Source organism: Mustela erminea, chromosome 12, assembly GCF_009829155.1.
Source record: "Mustela erminea isolate mMusErm1 chromosome 12, mMusErm1.Pri, whole genome shotgun sequence".
Taxonomy (NCBI): domain Eukaryota; kingdom Metazoa; phylum Chordata; class Mammalia; order Carnivora; family Mustelidae; genus Mustela; species Mustela erminea.
The window spans coordinates 21,543,133-21,560,056 of record NC_045625.1 but is presented as its reverse complement, the minus strand read 5'-3'; the positions used below and the strand labels follow the sequence as shown (position 1 = coordinate 21,560,056).

Below are 16,924 nucleotides of genomic sequence, written 5' to 3'. Positions count from 1 at the left end.
CCAGTTTTAAACTGCTTTTCCAAACAGCTTTACTTCTTTTGTCTTATACAGAATCCCACTCCTAAGCAAACTGTCTTTATTACAGCTCAGGTATATTTCAGTATTTCATAACTGCCTAAACTGAACGTCTCATTACAGAAAATCCTGAAAGAATAAACGTGAGCTTCTAAAAATGTGGCCTCTTTTCATTTTTTAAAGGGGAAAAGGGAGGTAGTTTACCTTTGCTTGCTTTTTAATTCTAGGTCCGCTGCTGTCGCCACACTGTGGCGTGTGTCACTAGAAGCAATCACCAGGTGGAGAACAGCTTCAAGTTCAGGCACCTGTTCAGCTTCTATGAACTTCACTATACCCAATTTGCACTGCAGATAAATGAAGGGAGGGAGAAACAGTGATCAATGAGACAAACACCACCAACCAGAAATTAATAGCAACAACAGTAGCAGCTCCTGTTCAGGCTTACAATGTGCCAGGGAACTGTATGTAACATATATTCATTGATTCATTTAACCCTCACAATTTATGACATAAGTAACAGTCCATTTTTCTGATGAGGAAACTGAGGCGAGGCTTAAGAGATTAAGACATATAGTAAGTGATGAAAACAAGATTCAAACCCAAGTTTCTCCAACTCGAAGACCATTACGATACACAGCCTTCCTACTTAGGTTACAGTCTCTCTAGAATGATAAAGCCTTGAACTGAAGTCCAAATTTGGAGCCTGCAGGTAAGAGAGTGGTACATTATGAATAGAGGGCTCCATGGATTGTTTTGACAGTTCAAAAAGAACTAAACCACATTCCATAGAGTTCCACTCTGTTGTTAACATACTCATTCAGTCCTCAATATTCTTACAGACTGAAAACAATAGGGTTTCAAACACACTCTAAGTCAAGGCAAGTGAAATTTTAACCGAACAGTATTCAGTCTAACTGAATGGCTAAAATGAAACACAGACTGAAGAGGGATTCTAATTAATGTGAAGGAGCTATGAATTTCACAACAAAGAATTCTATTTAGGACAAATGTACCTGAAAACTATCTTTACCTTTAGAAATCAGTTACATACTAATTCTTATGCATATGAATCTTGATTGAGAGAGCTTATAATTATTAAATAACAACAGATGCAATTTTAAAAAGTATATAAACAGATCATAAAATGCTTGCCTTCCCTCCCCTTGTTCAATACAACTTACTGTGGCAAGAGCTACAAGAGAAAGAACTCAAATATTTACTGAAGCTACAGAAGAACAGTTATGGAAACTAACTACATGAAGATATAAACAAAAAAATGTGCAAAGAAAACTGAAAACAGTACTAATGCCCATCAGTAGAAGGAAGACTAGGTAAAATCTTGTGTGGTTTACACATAATTTTACATAAACATTTAAAAAGATGACTTTTTAAAAAACTTTACATATTTTTAAATGGAAAAAGCAAACCAAAAATACTGTATGTATGTAAACGTATGTAAATGTAACATATAATATGTAAAAATGTATTTGTAAAACTGTACTTATATATATACACACAAACACACACACACAGAGTAGGCTGTAGATGAATGACAAACTAGGGTGGCAGGATTCCAGGTAATTTTTAACTTCTCTTTATAATATTCTGTATGCTTGAATCTTTACATTATCATAATTTTGTCATTAGAAAAAATAAAAGCCATTTTTATTTAAATAAAAACAAAATTTTCTTTCATCCTTGAAACTAAATGGTTCATTAGGTTCACTAGACTATAAAATTGACAAAAAAACATGAAGAGGCCCTTAAGTATTAGCAAATAATTACCAACACAAGATTACAATTTAATGTTAACAATTATTCTCCAGCACTTGGAGCTTGAGCCCTCAGAGAGGCCTAGATTCAAAGCCTAGTACTAGAAGTGAGACCAAGGTACATCTCAAAACCTCACTTCCTTTTACAAAATGAAATGATTTCTCTACCTCCTTGGGCTGCTATAAGAATTAAATGAGACAAGGTATTCAAAGTGCTCAGCATAGTATCTGTCAAAGAGTTCACACCCAAAAAAGAGTAACTACTGTACTATTTACCTTTCTTTCTTACTTACATCATGGTTGAGGAAGGGGTGGGGGGAGGAAGATCTATAAAACATGAAGCAAATCTAATCAAACATAACCCTCGCCGAACAAATCATTCTATAAATTCACAAGTGGAAGCAATGCCCCACTTGCCTTTTTCCCCTCTCCTGGGGAACACTGCTTTTTGATCAGTGGTCCCTCACATTCCCAAAAAGAAAAAATATCAGATCAATGAGACTGCCACGGAGAGATAAAGGAAGGATTGGAAGACTAACCCATGTTGCTTGAATTCCAAAATAATTACATACTGATCTCATCTGTTCTTCCCTGAGGTGCCTGATGACACAGACACAGTGAGGCAACTTCTCTGTAGAGCACCAGTCTTTTTTAAAAGCTGCTCAGAGAACATCTGTGTCCTGTTTAAATCCAGAATAAAATGCTTAATGCCAATTTTTAAATTCCCAGCAAGAAATATAAAAGGGAGTCATGCTTTTCCCCCATATTGTCACATGTGAGTACAGGAGTTCCTCACTTTAAACAAAATGTACAGCCCTAAGAAGCTGAATAATCTAAGATAAATTGTATTTTAACTGCACCAAAACAGCTAGATTATTAAACCTACAGTCAAAAGTGAAAATGAAAGAAGCTAAGCATACTCCGTTTCTAAGCGGGCTGTATTTTACCCTTGAACCATGGATGCAGTGAAGAGCACTGAAGAGCACTTCCCACTCCTCCCTTTCCCTGGGGCTTTAACAAGTAACTGCCACAATGAAGAGAGTACATTAGGTCAATCGGCCGTTGCAAAGCTATTTCATTAGAGAGAATGAGCACATAAGAACTACGGTAGACGTGCTTCTGGGGACCTCCTCAGGCTAGCGTACTGGGGCAAATTCCAGTATGAACAAAGCAGTGATACCTGTTCCAACTGTTCAGGAGTCCACGGGTTATCACCAATAACTCGCTTAGCTGCGTAAAAACTCATTCCTGGGGGAGGCTGTGGTATGCCAGAACTTCCCCCACTATTTGAAGAAGAACCCTGTCCTGAAGATGAATTTTGGCGACTCTGGGATTCACTTAACACATATCTGAAAGGGAAAGAGAAATTTAACCTCCCAATTGAAACACATACATAAACATTTACATGCACATTTAATACATTCAATTATATACTTTCTCTCAGATATTTTTTTCTAGAATACTTGAAAGTAAAATTTCATCATAAAGAAAAATTCTGAAGGTATCCAAAAAAGGGTATTTACATCTTTAGCAAATTAACCATGAGTCCATCTGTTCAGCTTAGTTACAAATGAACTATTACAGTTACCAACAATGAATATAAATATTTTGCTCTCAGTGTATAAACAACCCTTTAAGAGCTGTTTGGACCTACTACACTTTGAGTTTTAAGTTGACAAATAGAAAGATTAGCTGATTGTAAGAAGTGCTAAGAAAAAAAAAAAAAGCAAAACATATTCTAGATCCAAAGCACAGAAAGAACATCTATAGTTATCGCTATTTCTGTTAAAGTTGCAATTCACCTTTAATTCTCCTTATATTCCTGCATTAGAAAACCCACTGAAACCTCCAAACCATTTATCACACAAACACATTAACATCCCAAAAAGAAAAAAAAATTCAAAGAGGAAAAGCCAGATTGATGAGCTTCTCCCACTGTATATTCAAAGCCCATTGTAGCTACTTATTAATTTACCATCCTATCTTCATTTTTAGCTTCTATAAATTAAAAATAAGATTTCTGATAAATTCATTTTGATCCGGTTAAACTGGCATTTCTCATCTACAAAATGAAAATTTTGAAAAAAAATTTAACTCAGGTCCCTTAAAACTCTAAAATTCTATGCTAATGAATTATCAGACTGGATATTAAAATGAAATACCCATTATAATAAAAATTAAAAATAACACTTAGATCCTGATGGCATAGTAAATTATTCCACATAAGTTATATGCTATATCCATTCAATCTTAAGTCCATCTATTAAGAAAACTATTAAGAAATCACTTTAATATTTTTATAAAAGTAAGGCAAATTCCCCCTGGTAAGAAAAACTGGACTTAGTACATTATGTGCCTAAGTTAAATTTGGATTTGGTAAGAAAAACTGGATTGAGGACATTATGTGCTAAGTTAAATCTGGATTTCCAAGTTTATTTACCAAAGCCATCATCACCTGCCAATTCTGGCTGCCTCCTAATTTAACAACTAGAAAAAGGAGGTTTTTATTTATTTCTAAGTTAAAGCAAGACTGGTGGCAGTAAGTAAATGAATCAGTAATTACTGAACAGCTAACATGATGCAAAACACCAAACACCTTCTAAGCACAAGACCGAAGAATACCAGGTGGTGTAAGACGGAGTCTCTGCCGTGTGGAGCAGGCTGACGTAGTAACATATGCCAGCATTGGACATGCTATCGCATGACAAAGAAACCACTGAGAAATAAGAAATGACAGGACACGTACTAGAAATGAACAGGTAGAGATAGTGGAAACGTTTCAAGGTCTGGAAAATAAAGCCACCAAACTAGAGAGGCAGGAGGGGAGCAAACCAGAAAGGAAAGAAATTAGCCTCTGTATCTGGATGAGGGGACAGAGGATAGGAGGCTGCACATGCTAAGATGACAGTACACAGTACACTTTCGATCAGGAAGAAACATAATGAAAGCAGCATTTTAGATAAACATCTCTGGCAGCAAGACAACCTAGAAAGGGGGCGCCTGGGTGGCTCAGTGGGTTGAGCCGCTGCCTTCGGCTCAGGTCATGATCCCAGAGTCCTGGGATCGAGTCCCGCATCGGGCTCTCTGCTCAGCGGGGAGCCTGCTTCCCTCTCTCTCTCTCTCTGCCTGCCTCTCTGTCTACTTGTAATCTCTGTCTGTCAAATAAACAAACAAACAAAAAAAAAATTAAAAAAAAAAAAAGACAACCTAGAAAGTAAGTAGCCTAGAAGCAGACAGATCATAACCTGGGCCACTGGTGCAAGGGCTCAGAGCTAGATAAAACAGCTCTTGACTTCAAGGAGTCCCCAATCTATTAGGGAAGACGGACATGTCAGGAGTATGATAAAAACACAAAGCGGCAATGAAGACGGATGGTTAGCGTAATAAGGACCCGGTAAACATTGTTCTCTGCCCAGGGCAAGAAATTTATGTCAGAGACACACACAGCTGCCATTTAAGTTAGTTTGAGATGCTTTTTCAAAGCAGCTGTTTTGGCTGTTGTTTTCTTTCTTTCTTCCCTTCTTTTCTGATGGGCAGGCATTCTCAACAGAGAGAACTGTATTCTCTTAAAACATGAAAGGCAAGGACACAAGAGCACATGAACTATATGAGTGTATGTAACAAATGAAAAATAATACCCCAAGGATTTTAAGATCTGGTAAGATCAAAAATAGGGAGATTTTAAAAATCCCATTTTAAAAATCAGGGATCCCTGGGACGCCTAGGTGGCTCAGTCACTTAAGCAGCCGACTCTTGATTTCGGCTCTGGACATGATCTCAGGGTCATGAGATCTAGCCCCCCTCCCAGAGAAGTCTGTTCCTCTGCCCTCTCTCTGCCCCTCCCCCCACTCAAGCACAAGTGAGCGCCTGTGTATGTGCACTCTTTCTCTGATAAATCAATAATCTTTACAAAAATAACAAATAAAATAAATAAAAATCAGAACTCCCTCTGGCAGTGTAGAGAGTTTTGGAGAAGAACAGCTGGTGAGAAAGTCATGACAAGAGCTGAGCAGAGATGAAACTAGCACACAGCAGGCAGCAGGGAGAGTAGTTCTGGGACGAGACAAGAAGAGAAGGGGTATTATGGGGCTGGTATTAGCAACAGGGAAAAGGAAAGCTGGACGCAGTTTATAACTGTACACCGACATGGCTAACAGAACCATCACAGCACTGACAGCGATTAAAGAAAAGGAACTATTTTTATGGGGAAAGATGGGACAGGCTGAGTCTGAAATCCTAACAGCAGCTCCCCACCTGTAAGGTCAAGAAGCAGTAGGGCTGGGGTTTAGAAGAGGTCAGGGCTGCAACAGAAAGGAAAATCTGAGACATAACCAGTTTCAAGTGAAAGCTGAATCATTTACAATAGCATTTAACCACACACAGTGAAAGCAGTCAATGCCAAGGTCACTGGGATTTTATTTTGGAACCTACCCATAAGGCATCAGAAGGACATCGAGCATGAAGTCCAAAAGCAGCTGCACAGTCTTTGGTTTCTCAGCAAGATTAAACGGAGAAGCTGATTTTGATGATTCAACAGGGTATTTCATGTGAAAAAGGGTTGGTATTAAAAGATGCATTAAGCTGAAAAAACAATTACATTTATTGCAACTACTTTAAAAATAAGGGTTTTATACACGTAAATAACAGACAGAACAAAAATCACATAACAAGAAGTGGCAAGTGTATCAAGGGCCACCTACTTTCAAAACCACCAACTTACAAAGTCCTAATCCAGGAACTGGCCTAGCTTTCTTTGTTACTGAAAACCCGGTACACTGAGTGATGACTGCCATTCAGCCAATCCGGCTCATCACCAAAAACACCAGGGAAAAAATTGTACATAAAATGCCCTCAGAGTCAGTATCTAAAGTTACCAAAAGAGATTTTCTATTAAACTTTAGGTATAGTTCAACTTATAACATGTTCCTTCAATAATTTTTTTCTTTTCTACAGTTAATTTAAATAAAGTTATTCTAAATCTAAAGAAATTTAAAACCGATCAATTTAACCAATATTTTGAATATGAAAATTTCCAGTGTGAACTTATCTAACACAGTTTCAGTAACTCCTTCTTTCACTACACATGAAAACTTCAAAGAGTGCTTGCACTGTTTATTAACTTTATTTGTAAAGATCCATACTGTAGTCTCTCTTTTAAAAATACAAGTGCTCTAAAAAGCAAAGTAAAACCATCATTTAACTCCACCTTCCCTCCCCAGCTTGTGCACTCTTCACAATGATGCTCACCACGATCAGGCTACACTACAGAACTCTGAGCCAAATCTGAAACTGAGGGTGTTATCCCAACCCTTTTCACCCCTCCAATGCCCATATTAATATAAACAAGTGATCCGTTCCTTAAGAAAACGGCTCTAAAACTTCCTGTCCTCCAAGACAGAAATGTTTTGAGAAAAACCACTTTATAACTAAATTGTGCATTCACATGAAATTAGCCTCTTCAAAATAATTGACAAAATAAATGCATCTAGACTGAGAAACATGTTGTTAGCTCTGCACCTTTCAATGTGCGCACATCAAGAAATCTGGTAATTACCAAAACAGTAACATTGAGATAACACAGAAAACTCAATCATTTGTCAGCTAAATGAGCTCAAGCCTGCACATTAGCCCAAGCAAAACCAAATGTGGGACTCTACGTTTGAAAGGTCGCTGTTGAGTCGTGCAGGTGGGAGACAAGGTCACTGAGGACACCATACCTATCCTGCTGTGGCTGAGGCTTCCCTTCCATGGCAGTAAGGAGCGTGGGGGCCAGTTCACATTGTTTTTCCACGGGGAGGCGAGGATAGCCCATCTTAACATAAATTATAGTAAAATTCTAACACAATGAGAGAAAAGCAAGTGAGCATGAAGGAAATACTCTAGGATTTCAATGAAAACACACGGTTGATAACTTAGGGAGTTACATTATAACGAAGAAATCACATTCTCTCTCCATATGTTGATCACATGTTTATTATGGCTTGATAAACTCTGACATCTCAGAAAGAATTCCAGCCCTACTTATGTAAAAACGCTTGCTGTGAGATGTGCTTCATGTGAGAGTGCATGACCTAATCTAAAGCACTCAGGCATACATATATCAAACATCATGTTTTTCTACTTTAAATACATACAATTTTGTCAATTATGCCTCAATAAAGTTGGGGGGGAGAGAAAAGCACACAAAAATGCAATTTTCACTGAAAAGAAAAAGTCATCATTTGGCCTCTCTGAACCTCCATATTACACACTAGCATCAGGGCTCCCAGCTTGTTGCACCAATCCATTCCAGCAAAGAGGAGACCACCCGGGAAATCCTAGGCTGCCATTTCCCAACTGATTACTGCAACCGCCTTAGTATGCGCGGCGGCACTCTGGTTCCTCATTCCAGGAACTGACCAACGGATGACAAACCAAGGGAAACCGAGTGCTGTGGGCATGACACCGTCATTGGAATCCATACAAATGCTTGACTTTAAGCAAACTCATGAATGCATATCTGGATCTATGCATAGATAAAGATCTGCTTTTCCAAAGGATTCTTCGCTTTAGAATAGGCTTCACGAGGGTATTCTCTGGAAGACACTCTATTTGGCACTTTTCCTAGCACACAATGTTTCTATTTGCTGGAAGAAAGGAGCATCTGTAATGAAGCTGTTATGTCCAGAGCAGCCACAGAAAAGATATCTGGCCCAGTAGGGGGCTCCAAAGGTTTGGAATCCAGATGTCAGGTAAGCTTCAACAGATTCCGCCTCAATGATAGGAACAACAGGGCCACAAAATATCAGCTAACATCACGGGGCACCCACGTTTAAATACATCTACATTTCATGAAAATGACAATTTAACAGGAACATTTCTTACCAGGCTCCGTTACTTCACTTGTAAAAAGGATACCTTTCTGAATGTATTAGAAACAGAATTTTTAAAAACTCAACTTCCTATCCTTGCCATTTATCCTTTCTTTTGCTTCTTCTATTATTGTTTCTTCATGCCCATATTGCATATCCCTTTCTTCTCTCTGTTCAGACTGGCTTCGTATAACCTTTTACGAAGAATCAAATCACTCCTCTGTATCAGCAAACCTGAGTAGTCATTTCACCAGTCTTCCTTTTGCCCAATGTAAATAACCATGCCTTATCCTGCTTCTACCACTTCAGTGGAAAAAACAGTCATTTGAAGAAAAACATCTCTGTTTCCTTTAGAATTAGTCTAAAGTGAAATTCTAAACTTGCCCATATATTGATGACATCTAATAAATGTTAGGAGAGAAAACTCACTCTAAGTCGGACATATTCCAAGAGAACACTCACTGTGACAAAGGAGACTGCAGCAGGGTCCTGGTATTGAACCAATAGTGTCTCCACCGGGAGCTGTATTTTGGGGCGGCTTTTTATACGCTTATTCAGATGGACCAGCAGTTCCATTACCTAAACACAGGGAGAGATGAACTGAAATTATTGATACCTTTTTTTTAAAAAGATTTTATTTATTTATTTGACAGAAATCACAAGTAGGCAGAGAGGCAGGCAGAGAGAAAGAAAGAGGAGGAAGCAGGCTCCCTGCCGAGTAGAGAGCCTGATGTGGGGCTCAATCCCAGGACCCTGGGATCATGACCTGAGCCAAAGGCAGAGGCTTTAACCCACCGAGTCACCCAGGCACCCCGAAATTATTGATACCTTTAAAACAAAGTCATTTCTCAGCCATTACTTAGCTTGATGAATAGTAGCTACTTTGTTCTCTTCAAGGACATAAATGTGATATCCCAGAAACAGAATTACAGTATTAGGGTCTTGTTCTAAAATGCTGTGTCCCCCAAAGCTGGGATCCCATATGAGCCTATACTGAGGCACAGCCCCAGAACCTTTGTGAACCATGCCACGAGTGGAATGTGTCTCCCTAAGACTCATCTGTTGAAGCCCTAATCCCCAGTTTGATGGTTTTAGGAGATACTTGGCTTTGCCTAGTGTCATGGCAGTGGGGCCCCCACGATGAGACTGGGTGTCCTAATAAGGGGATGAAGGGATCCGAGTCCTGCCTCTCGTCCCCTCATGAGGATGCAGCAAGGAGGCTGCCCTCTGTCGACCAGGAAGATCCCTCCACAAGGAACCCGACGTGTTGGCACCCTGACCTCGGACCCCCAGCCTCTGGAACAGTGAGAAATAAAGTCTATTCAAGGACCCAGTCTGAGGGCTTCGTTACAGCAGCCCAAATGGACTAAGACACACCAGGAACATGACAACACGAGAAACAGACAAGATACAGTGGGTTTCCAGAAAAGATTCTACCAGATCAAGGAGGACTTAGGGAGGAAGTGACAGAACACTAAATCCTGACAACGAGATGAATTTCCAAGCAGAGAATCAGTCATAAGAAGGAATGAGGTCTAAAAGAATATAACATACAGCATGTGACTGACACACAGAGTGATAAGAGATAAAAGCAAAGCCCAGATTATAAAAGGGCTCAGGTAAAATGCTGGAGAATTTTTACTGTAATCTGAGGGTCATCTGATTCTACCAAAGAGCTTTAAGTAACAATGAGCAGATCAAGTGGGAAAAGAGAGAAGAGAGACTTTCAAGTCAATAATTCCTGTGGGTAGAAAGCAAAAACCACGGGCTTATGTCAAATGGCCCCGATCTTACTCTAAGAGTGACATGATCTTGCTACGAGAGGTGAAGTAAGAAAGTGAGCATTGAAAAATAACATTTTTAGGGGCACCTGGGTGGCTCAGTCAGTTAAGTGTCTGCCTTTGGCTCAGGTCATGATCCTGGAGTGCTGGGATAAAGCCCCACAAAGGGCTCCTTGCTCAGCGGGGAGCCTGCTTCTCCCTCTCCTTCCGACCCTCCTCCCTGCTGGTGCTCTCTCTCTCACTCTACCTCAAATAAGTAAATAAAAACTTCAGGGGTGCCTGGGTGGCTCAATCAGTTAAGCATCTGCCATCATGATCCCAGGATCCTGAGATCAAGCCCTGCATCTCTCCTACTACCCATGCTTGTGTTCCCTCTCTCACTGTGTCTCTCTCTGTCAAATAAATAAAATCTTTAAAAAAAAAAAAAAAGGAAAAGAAAAGAAAAATAACATTTTTAGAAAGGCTTCCATGAGAAAGACTCAAGGATTTAAGTTACCTGTTCCACAGGGCTAGGCCTACACTATTCCCCATCATTTCTGTAATGTGTGTTCTAGCCTCAAAGCAAGTATTAAAGAGAGTTATAGTGGGGCACCTGGGTGGGTCAGTCATTTAAGCGTCTGACTCTTGATTTCGGCCCAGGTCATGATCTCAGGGTGGAAGGATCGAGCCCTGTGTGGGGCTCTGTGCTCTGCACGACATCTGCTTGTACCTTCCCTTTTGCCCCTCCCTCCACTCGGATGCACTCACACTCTCTAATACATAAATAAATAAATCTTTTAAAAAAATAATTAACAAGGGGGCCCTGGGTGGCTCAGTGGGTTAAAGCCACTGTCTTCGGCTCAGGTCCTGATCCCAGGGTCCTGGGATCAAGCCCCGAGTCAGGCTCTCTGCTCAGCGGGGAGCCTGCTTCCCTTCCTCTCTCTCTGCCTGCCTCTCTGCCTACTTGTGATCTCTGTCAAATAAAGAAATAAAATCTTAAAAATATGTATATAAATAAATAAATAATGAGAGTTGTAGGACTATTCCCGGCAACAATAAAAACCAAATGAATCTAAAGCAATAATGCAATGTAAATTTTAAGAGTAACAACAAATCTATAATCTATGTCTGTTTATTGAATAATAATGAAATATGGGGCGCCTGGGTGGCTCAGTGGGTTGGGCCGATGCCTTCGGCTCAGGTCATGATCTCAGGGTCCTGGGATCGAGTCCCGCATGGGGCTCTCTGCTCAGCAGGGAGCCTGCTTCCCTCTCTCTCTCTCTCTGCCTGCCTCTCCGTCTACTTGTGGTTTCTCTCTGTCAAATAAATAAATAAAATCTTGAAAAAAAAAAGAATAATAAAGAAATAGCTGACATTTATCCAACAGTTTCGGTACAGAACACACTTCTGCATAGCACTCTGCATTTCCTATTGGATTCTTAAAACAACCAGAGAGATGATACTATCATTTCTGTTTCAAAGGTGAGAAAGCAGATGCTCAGGGGACTGAAGTAACCTGTCCAAAGACACAGAGCCATCAGGTGGCACAATCTAATTCCAGAGCGTCCTTTTAATCTTTCTGACACTGACAGTTGAGCTCAGTTCATCTGAAGTGTCTGTCACCACGAGACAGCCTTAGAACCACTGATACCTCACAGAGACCTAGAAACTTGCATTACCATACATACTCAACTTCCTGACTCCAGACCTAAGATACAGCCAAAAAACAGGGAAAAAAATCAGGAGAAACCAGGCTCAAGAAACAGCCCTCTTCAGAGGCGCCTGGCTGGCTCAGTAGGTTGGGCCTCTGACCTCGGCTCAGGTCGTGATCCCAGAGTCCTTGGATCGAGCCCCAAATCGGGCTCTCTGCTCAGCGGGGACCTTGCTTCACCCCCCTCTCTCTCTGCTTGCCTCTCTGCCTACTTGTGTTCTCAGTCTGTCAAATGAATAAATAAAATCTTAAAAAAAAAGAAAGAAAGAAAAGAAACAGCCCTCTTCAAACAATCTAATTTAGGCTGAGTCCTGGAAGGACTCTATGGGAAATCATTAGTGACAATCATGCCCATAATCACATATTTTCTTTTCATGTTTAATTTTTTTTATTTTAAATAAATTAATGACTTAATTCTTCTAAAAATATAATCATATTAAATATTAATTTCCTAAGTTCGGTTATCCACTATCTGAAACCCTCTATAAACCCATAAAAATAAAAAAAATTTTTAAATTAACTGAACCGACCTTCCGTGGACAACTAGGTAACTGTTAACCCATCAGTAAACCTACAGGATCACCAGCCTCAGGTTTATGGTATCTTGTCTATATCAGTTCTTACTACTCATGCATTTATATTTATTTATTCATTAATAAATTTTTAATTGAAGTGTAAAACATAACTAAAGTGTACAATTGAGAGTGCACGGCCCAATAAATGTTGATAAAATAAGCACACTAGAACCCTAAAAGCCCTATCTGTACCCCATGCTCCTCTGCTCGTTACCCCCCCTTCCCCCAAAAGTTACCACTATCCTGACTTCAAAAACCATTATTATTTTTTTTAATTTTATTTATTTATGAGATAAAGTGTGAACGAGAAAGCACAAGCTGGGGAAGGGGCAGGGGAAGAAGGAGGAGTAGACTCCCCGCTGAGCAGGGACGGCTCCCCCCAACCGATGCAGGGCTTCACCCCAGGACCCTGAGATAATGAGCTGAGCCGAAGGCAGACGTTTGACCAACTGAACTACCCAGGCGTCCCTCAAACACCATTTTTAAATTTCTGTAAATGGAACACATAAGGTGAACTCATGTGTCCGAATGTTTTATTCAACATCGTATCTGAGATTCAGCCATGCTGTTGCTCATAGCAGTTCACTTTCACTGCCCTAGTAAGGAAATACCACAATTTCGTCACTCTTCTATTGATGGACAGATGATTCCCAGTTTGGGCTATTACGAATACTGCTATAAATATTCTCAGATATACCTTTAGTGTACATATATACATATTTCTGTTCTATATAAACTCAGCATTGGATATGCATCATGGAATACGCATACAATAAGCTTTAGAGTATTTCTAAACAGTTTTCCAAAATGGTTGTACGAGTTTACACACCTACCTGTGAGAGTTCCAATCCAAACTTGTCAGTAAGTGGTACGGTCAGTCTTAATAATTTCTAGCTATTCTAGCTAATTCTAATTCTACATTTAAAGTTGGCTATAGGGCGCCTGGGTGGCTCAGTGGGTTAAGCCTCTGCCTTCGGCTCAGGTCATGATCTCAGGGTCCTGGGATCAAGTCCCACATCAGGCTCTCTGCTTGGCAGGGAGCCTGCTTCCTCTCCCTCCGCCTGGCTCTCCGCCTACTTGTGATCTCTGTCTGTCAAATAAATAAATAAATAAATAAAAATTTTTTAAAAAATAAATTTGGCTATAAAGTAGAATTCTATCTAACAAACTTTGTTCTCCTTAAAATAGCAAATGTACTCTAATGATATGTCACTAGAAATCTAAAACTTTTCTCTTACCCTCAATTTACCCACAAATTACCAGCTACCTTGCAGGACAGCCTGCAAAAATCACACAACTGAAAATCAATACAAGTTTTCATCAATCACAGAATTTCACGCATCACAATTATTTATACATGAGCTTTCAAATTGCTGCCCACTGGAGTCCCTGTTTCCTCTGCCCAATGCCTAACCTCCTATCCCTCCTATCACTGGGTGCACTGGGTGGTCCTCAGCTCCCTGAAGTCATCCCATGCTGTTCCAGCTGAGAACATCTGCACAATCTGCTGTGTCTTATATGATCTCCCCATCTTTCTGTCTGGCTACTCCCTACACACCACAGAGGCCTTCCTTACACCCCACATTCAGTTTAAATCAAGTCCTCAAATATATTCTCCCATAGAATCCCTTTCTATCTTGGCACTTACTATAATTTATAATTGGATGCTATCCGCCTCATCGTTTAATGCCTGTCTTCCCAACTAGATGTTTCTTTCATTCACTAGTGTGTCCCTAACACCTGGCATATACAGTAGAAAGCACTTAGTATTTGCCAAATGAATGATGAGAGGGAGGAAGCTAAATAAGTCAACAGAAACCAACTCATGAAGGGCCTTTTATTATCCCTTGCTTTCCTGAGGGTACCGGAAGGCCACAGAGGAGTTTCAAATAGGATGGCGACAGTATCAAATACACATGTATTCAGCAAGGCAGGATACCTGTCAAATACCTGTCAAATACCTGATGAGAATGACCTGGCTCTTCCCGCAAACATAACAGACATTCTTAAAGAGACTCTTTGTCCAGTGAACCAAAACTGGACCTCAAAATCCCTCTCAGGGCAGACCTCCAAGGAGCCATTGCCAATCAATCAGAGTGTCCCAAGCAATGAAATCTGATGACAGCTCTAAGACCTGAAGGTCTAGTATAAATACACCAGAAGACTAAGGAACTATTTTAAAAAATGAAGGGAGCAAATGCTCCCCGCAGAACATTTAGGTTAAAAATGAAAATCTTGAGGGGCACCTTGGATGGCTCAGTCAGTAGAGCAAGCAACTCTTGTCAGGGTTGTGAGTTCAAACCCCACCAATGGTGTAGAGATTACTTAAAAATAAAATCTTAAAAAAAAAGAGAGAAAAAGAAAATCTTGGCACACCTGGGTGGCTCAATCAGTAAAGCATTTGCACCTTGGGTTCAGGTCACCCATCCCAGGGTCCTGGGATTGAGCCCTCCCCCTCATCAGGGAGTCTGCTTGTCCCTCTTCCTCTGCCCCTCCTCTCACCAGTTCATGCTATCTCTCTCTTGCTCTCTCTTTCAAATAAATAATGAATCATTGAAGATTACATCAAAAACTAATGATGTACTACATGCTGGCTAACTGAACATAATAATGAAAAAAATGCTACACCTGAAAATAATATTACACTGTATGTTAACAAACTGGAATTTAAATAAAAACTTGAAAAATTAAAAATAAATGAACAAAAATAAAATAAAATAAAATCTTAAAAAAAGAATCTTGATGTGATAGTTAGTGACAGTACTTTCCAGAACGGGAGCTGTACAGTATCTTGCTTTTTTAAAAAATTATTTTGCTTCATCTTCATAAAAGTTGTATTCATAGTCAGCCATTGTTAAAGAATATTTTTGCCCCATTACCACCTCACTTTCATATCGGAATCGAGGGCATGGATTTTAGATCAAGCCTCTACATATTCAGAATGATTATCTCAATTGTATCATCTGGAACTTATGTCAAGTGTACAGTTGGTACTAAATGCAGCTGTGGTAAGCATAGAAAAGCTACTTTTAAATCATGTAAGCGGGTCCCAGACTTACTCTCCATTTTGAAAACCCAAAATGAGATCATGAACCTAGATTTCAATGGTGAGAACAGGAAACTCACTTCATAATATATACCCATTTACTCACCATTTAATCCCCCCAACTGTCCGAACATGCTTACCTTTTTGCGTACTCCTTCTTGGGTGCTGGACAGCTTGAGCAAAACAGGAGGAAGGAATTTAGATATAATATTCTGTAATTGTTCATCTGTTTCAGCATGGCCAAGTCGTAAAAAGACCCGTTCAAGCTGATCTATAATATAAGAAGAAAAAAAGAAGAACTTAACATATCAAACACAACCAAAACTAAATATTTTTATAGTTTAACCTTTTTTCTGTACTGCAGATCATTCAATCATGATTAGCCACAACTAGCCCTGTATGCAGAGGACTGATACACTAGGAAACAACAAAGGCTTACTACCTAATTACACTTTCTTGCAACTGTCCTGGTCATTTAACCCCCAAAAGAGAAGAAAACAAAGCCAAGAATATCAAAATTCTCTCCTACATACAGTTATCCCTTTCTTCTAAAGGGTTTGCATACTGAAAAGAATACAAAAATTCTGAAGAACTCTTCTAGATCTAGCTAGCGGAGGGAAGGAGAACTTTAATCCGACACCAAGGACAGTATCTATTTGGTGAAGCCGCCTTACTGATGAAGGTTCTCCACGGACAGAACCACTGCTCACTACTGTGGTGGGATTACCTAACCAGGATGAGAGAGACCGGTTTCAACCAAGAGAGCCTCCATGAGAGATACATGTTACACAGCACCACCGTGATGCTCCCAGCAAAACCCAGACTGTGACAAAGTACAGAACAAGTAGCCAGACCAGTCCAACAGAAGGACAGGGAAGGGAAGGGAGGGGAAGAGAGGGGAGGGAGGGGGAGGAGGGGAGGGAGGGGTTGTGACGGGGAAACCTACCATTTGCCAATGCTTTGATATTTGATTTTAAGGAAATACTGTTCATTTCTCAGGTGTAATAATGGTATTGTGGTTTATGTTTGTTTTTAAAGGTTCTTAGAAAAGTTATCCCTGGTGATTGAGGAGACTTCTAGGCAGGCTAGAAATGTCCTGTATCTTGTTCTAGGTGATGGTTGCAGGGATATATATCTTGTAAAAACTCATCAAGCTCTCCACTTTCATACTTTATTATATCTCAATGTAAAATT

At 39.9% G+C, this 16,924-nt stretch overlaps 1 protein-coding gene across 6 annotated transcripts in view; it reads right to left on the bottom strand.

Annotated features, from left to right (window-relative positions):
- The window catches only part of ECPAS (Ecm29 proteasome adaptor and scaffold), a 96,786-nt gene that overhangs the window by 55,088 nt on the left and 24,774 nt on the right, over window positions 1-16,924 (bottom strand). For 5 of the 6 annotated variants that reach the window (XM_032306342.1, XM_032306345.1, XM_032306341.1 and 2 more), the window contains 6 exons: window positions 15,871-16,001; window positions 9,101-9,217; window positions 7,505-7,623; window positions 6,219-6,368; window positions 2,968-3,136; window positions 220-359 (listed from right to left, as the gene is read on the bottom strand). In XM_032306342.1, coding sequence (XP_032162233.1) covers window positions 220-359; window positions 2,968-3,136; window positions 6,219-6,368; window positions 7,505-7,623; window positions 9,101-9,217; window positions 15,871-16,001 — 826 coding nt within the window. Of the gene's footprint in view, window positions 1-219; window positions 360-2,359; window positions 2,434-2,967; window positions 3,137-6,218; window positions 6,369-7,504; window positions 7,624-9,100; window positions 9,218-15,870; window positions 16,002-16,924 lie in introns of those variants that run through there. The other variant, XM_032306346.1, reaches the window with a different exon arrangement.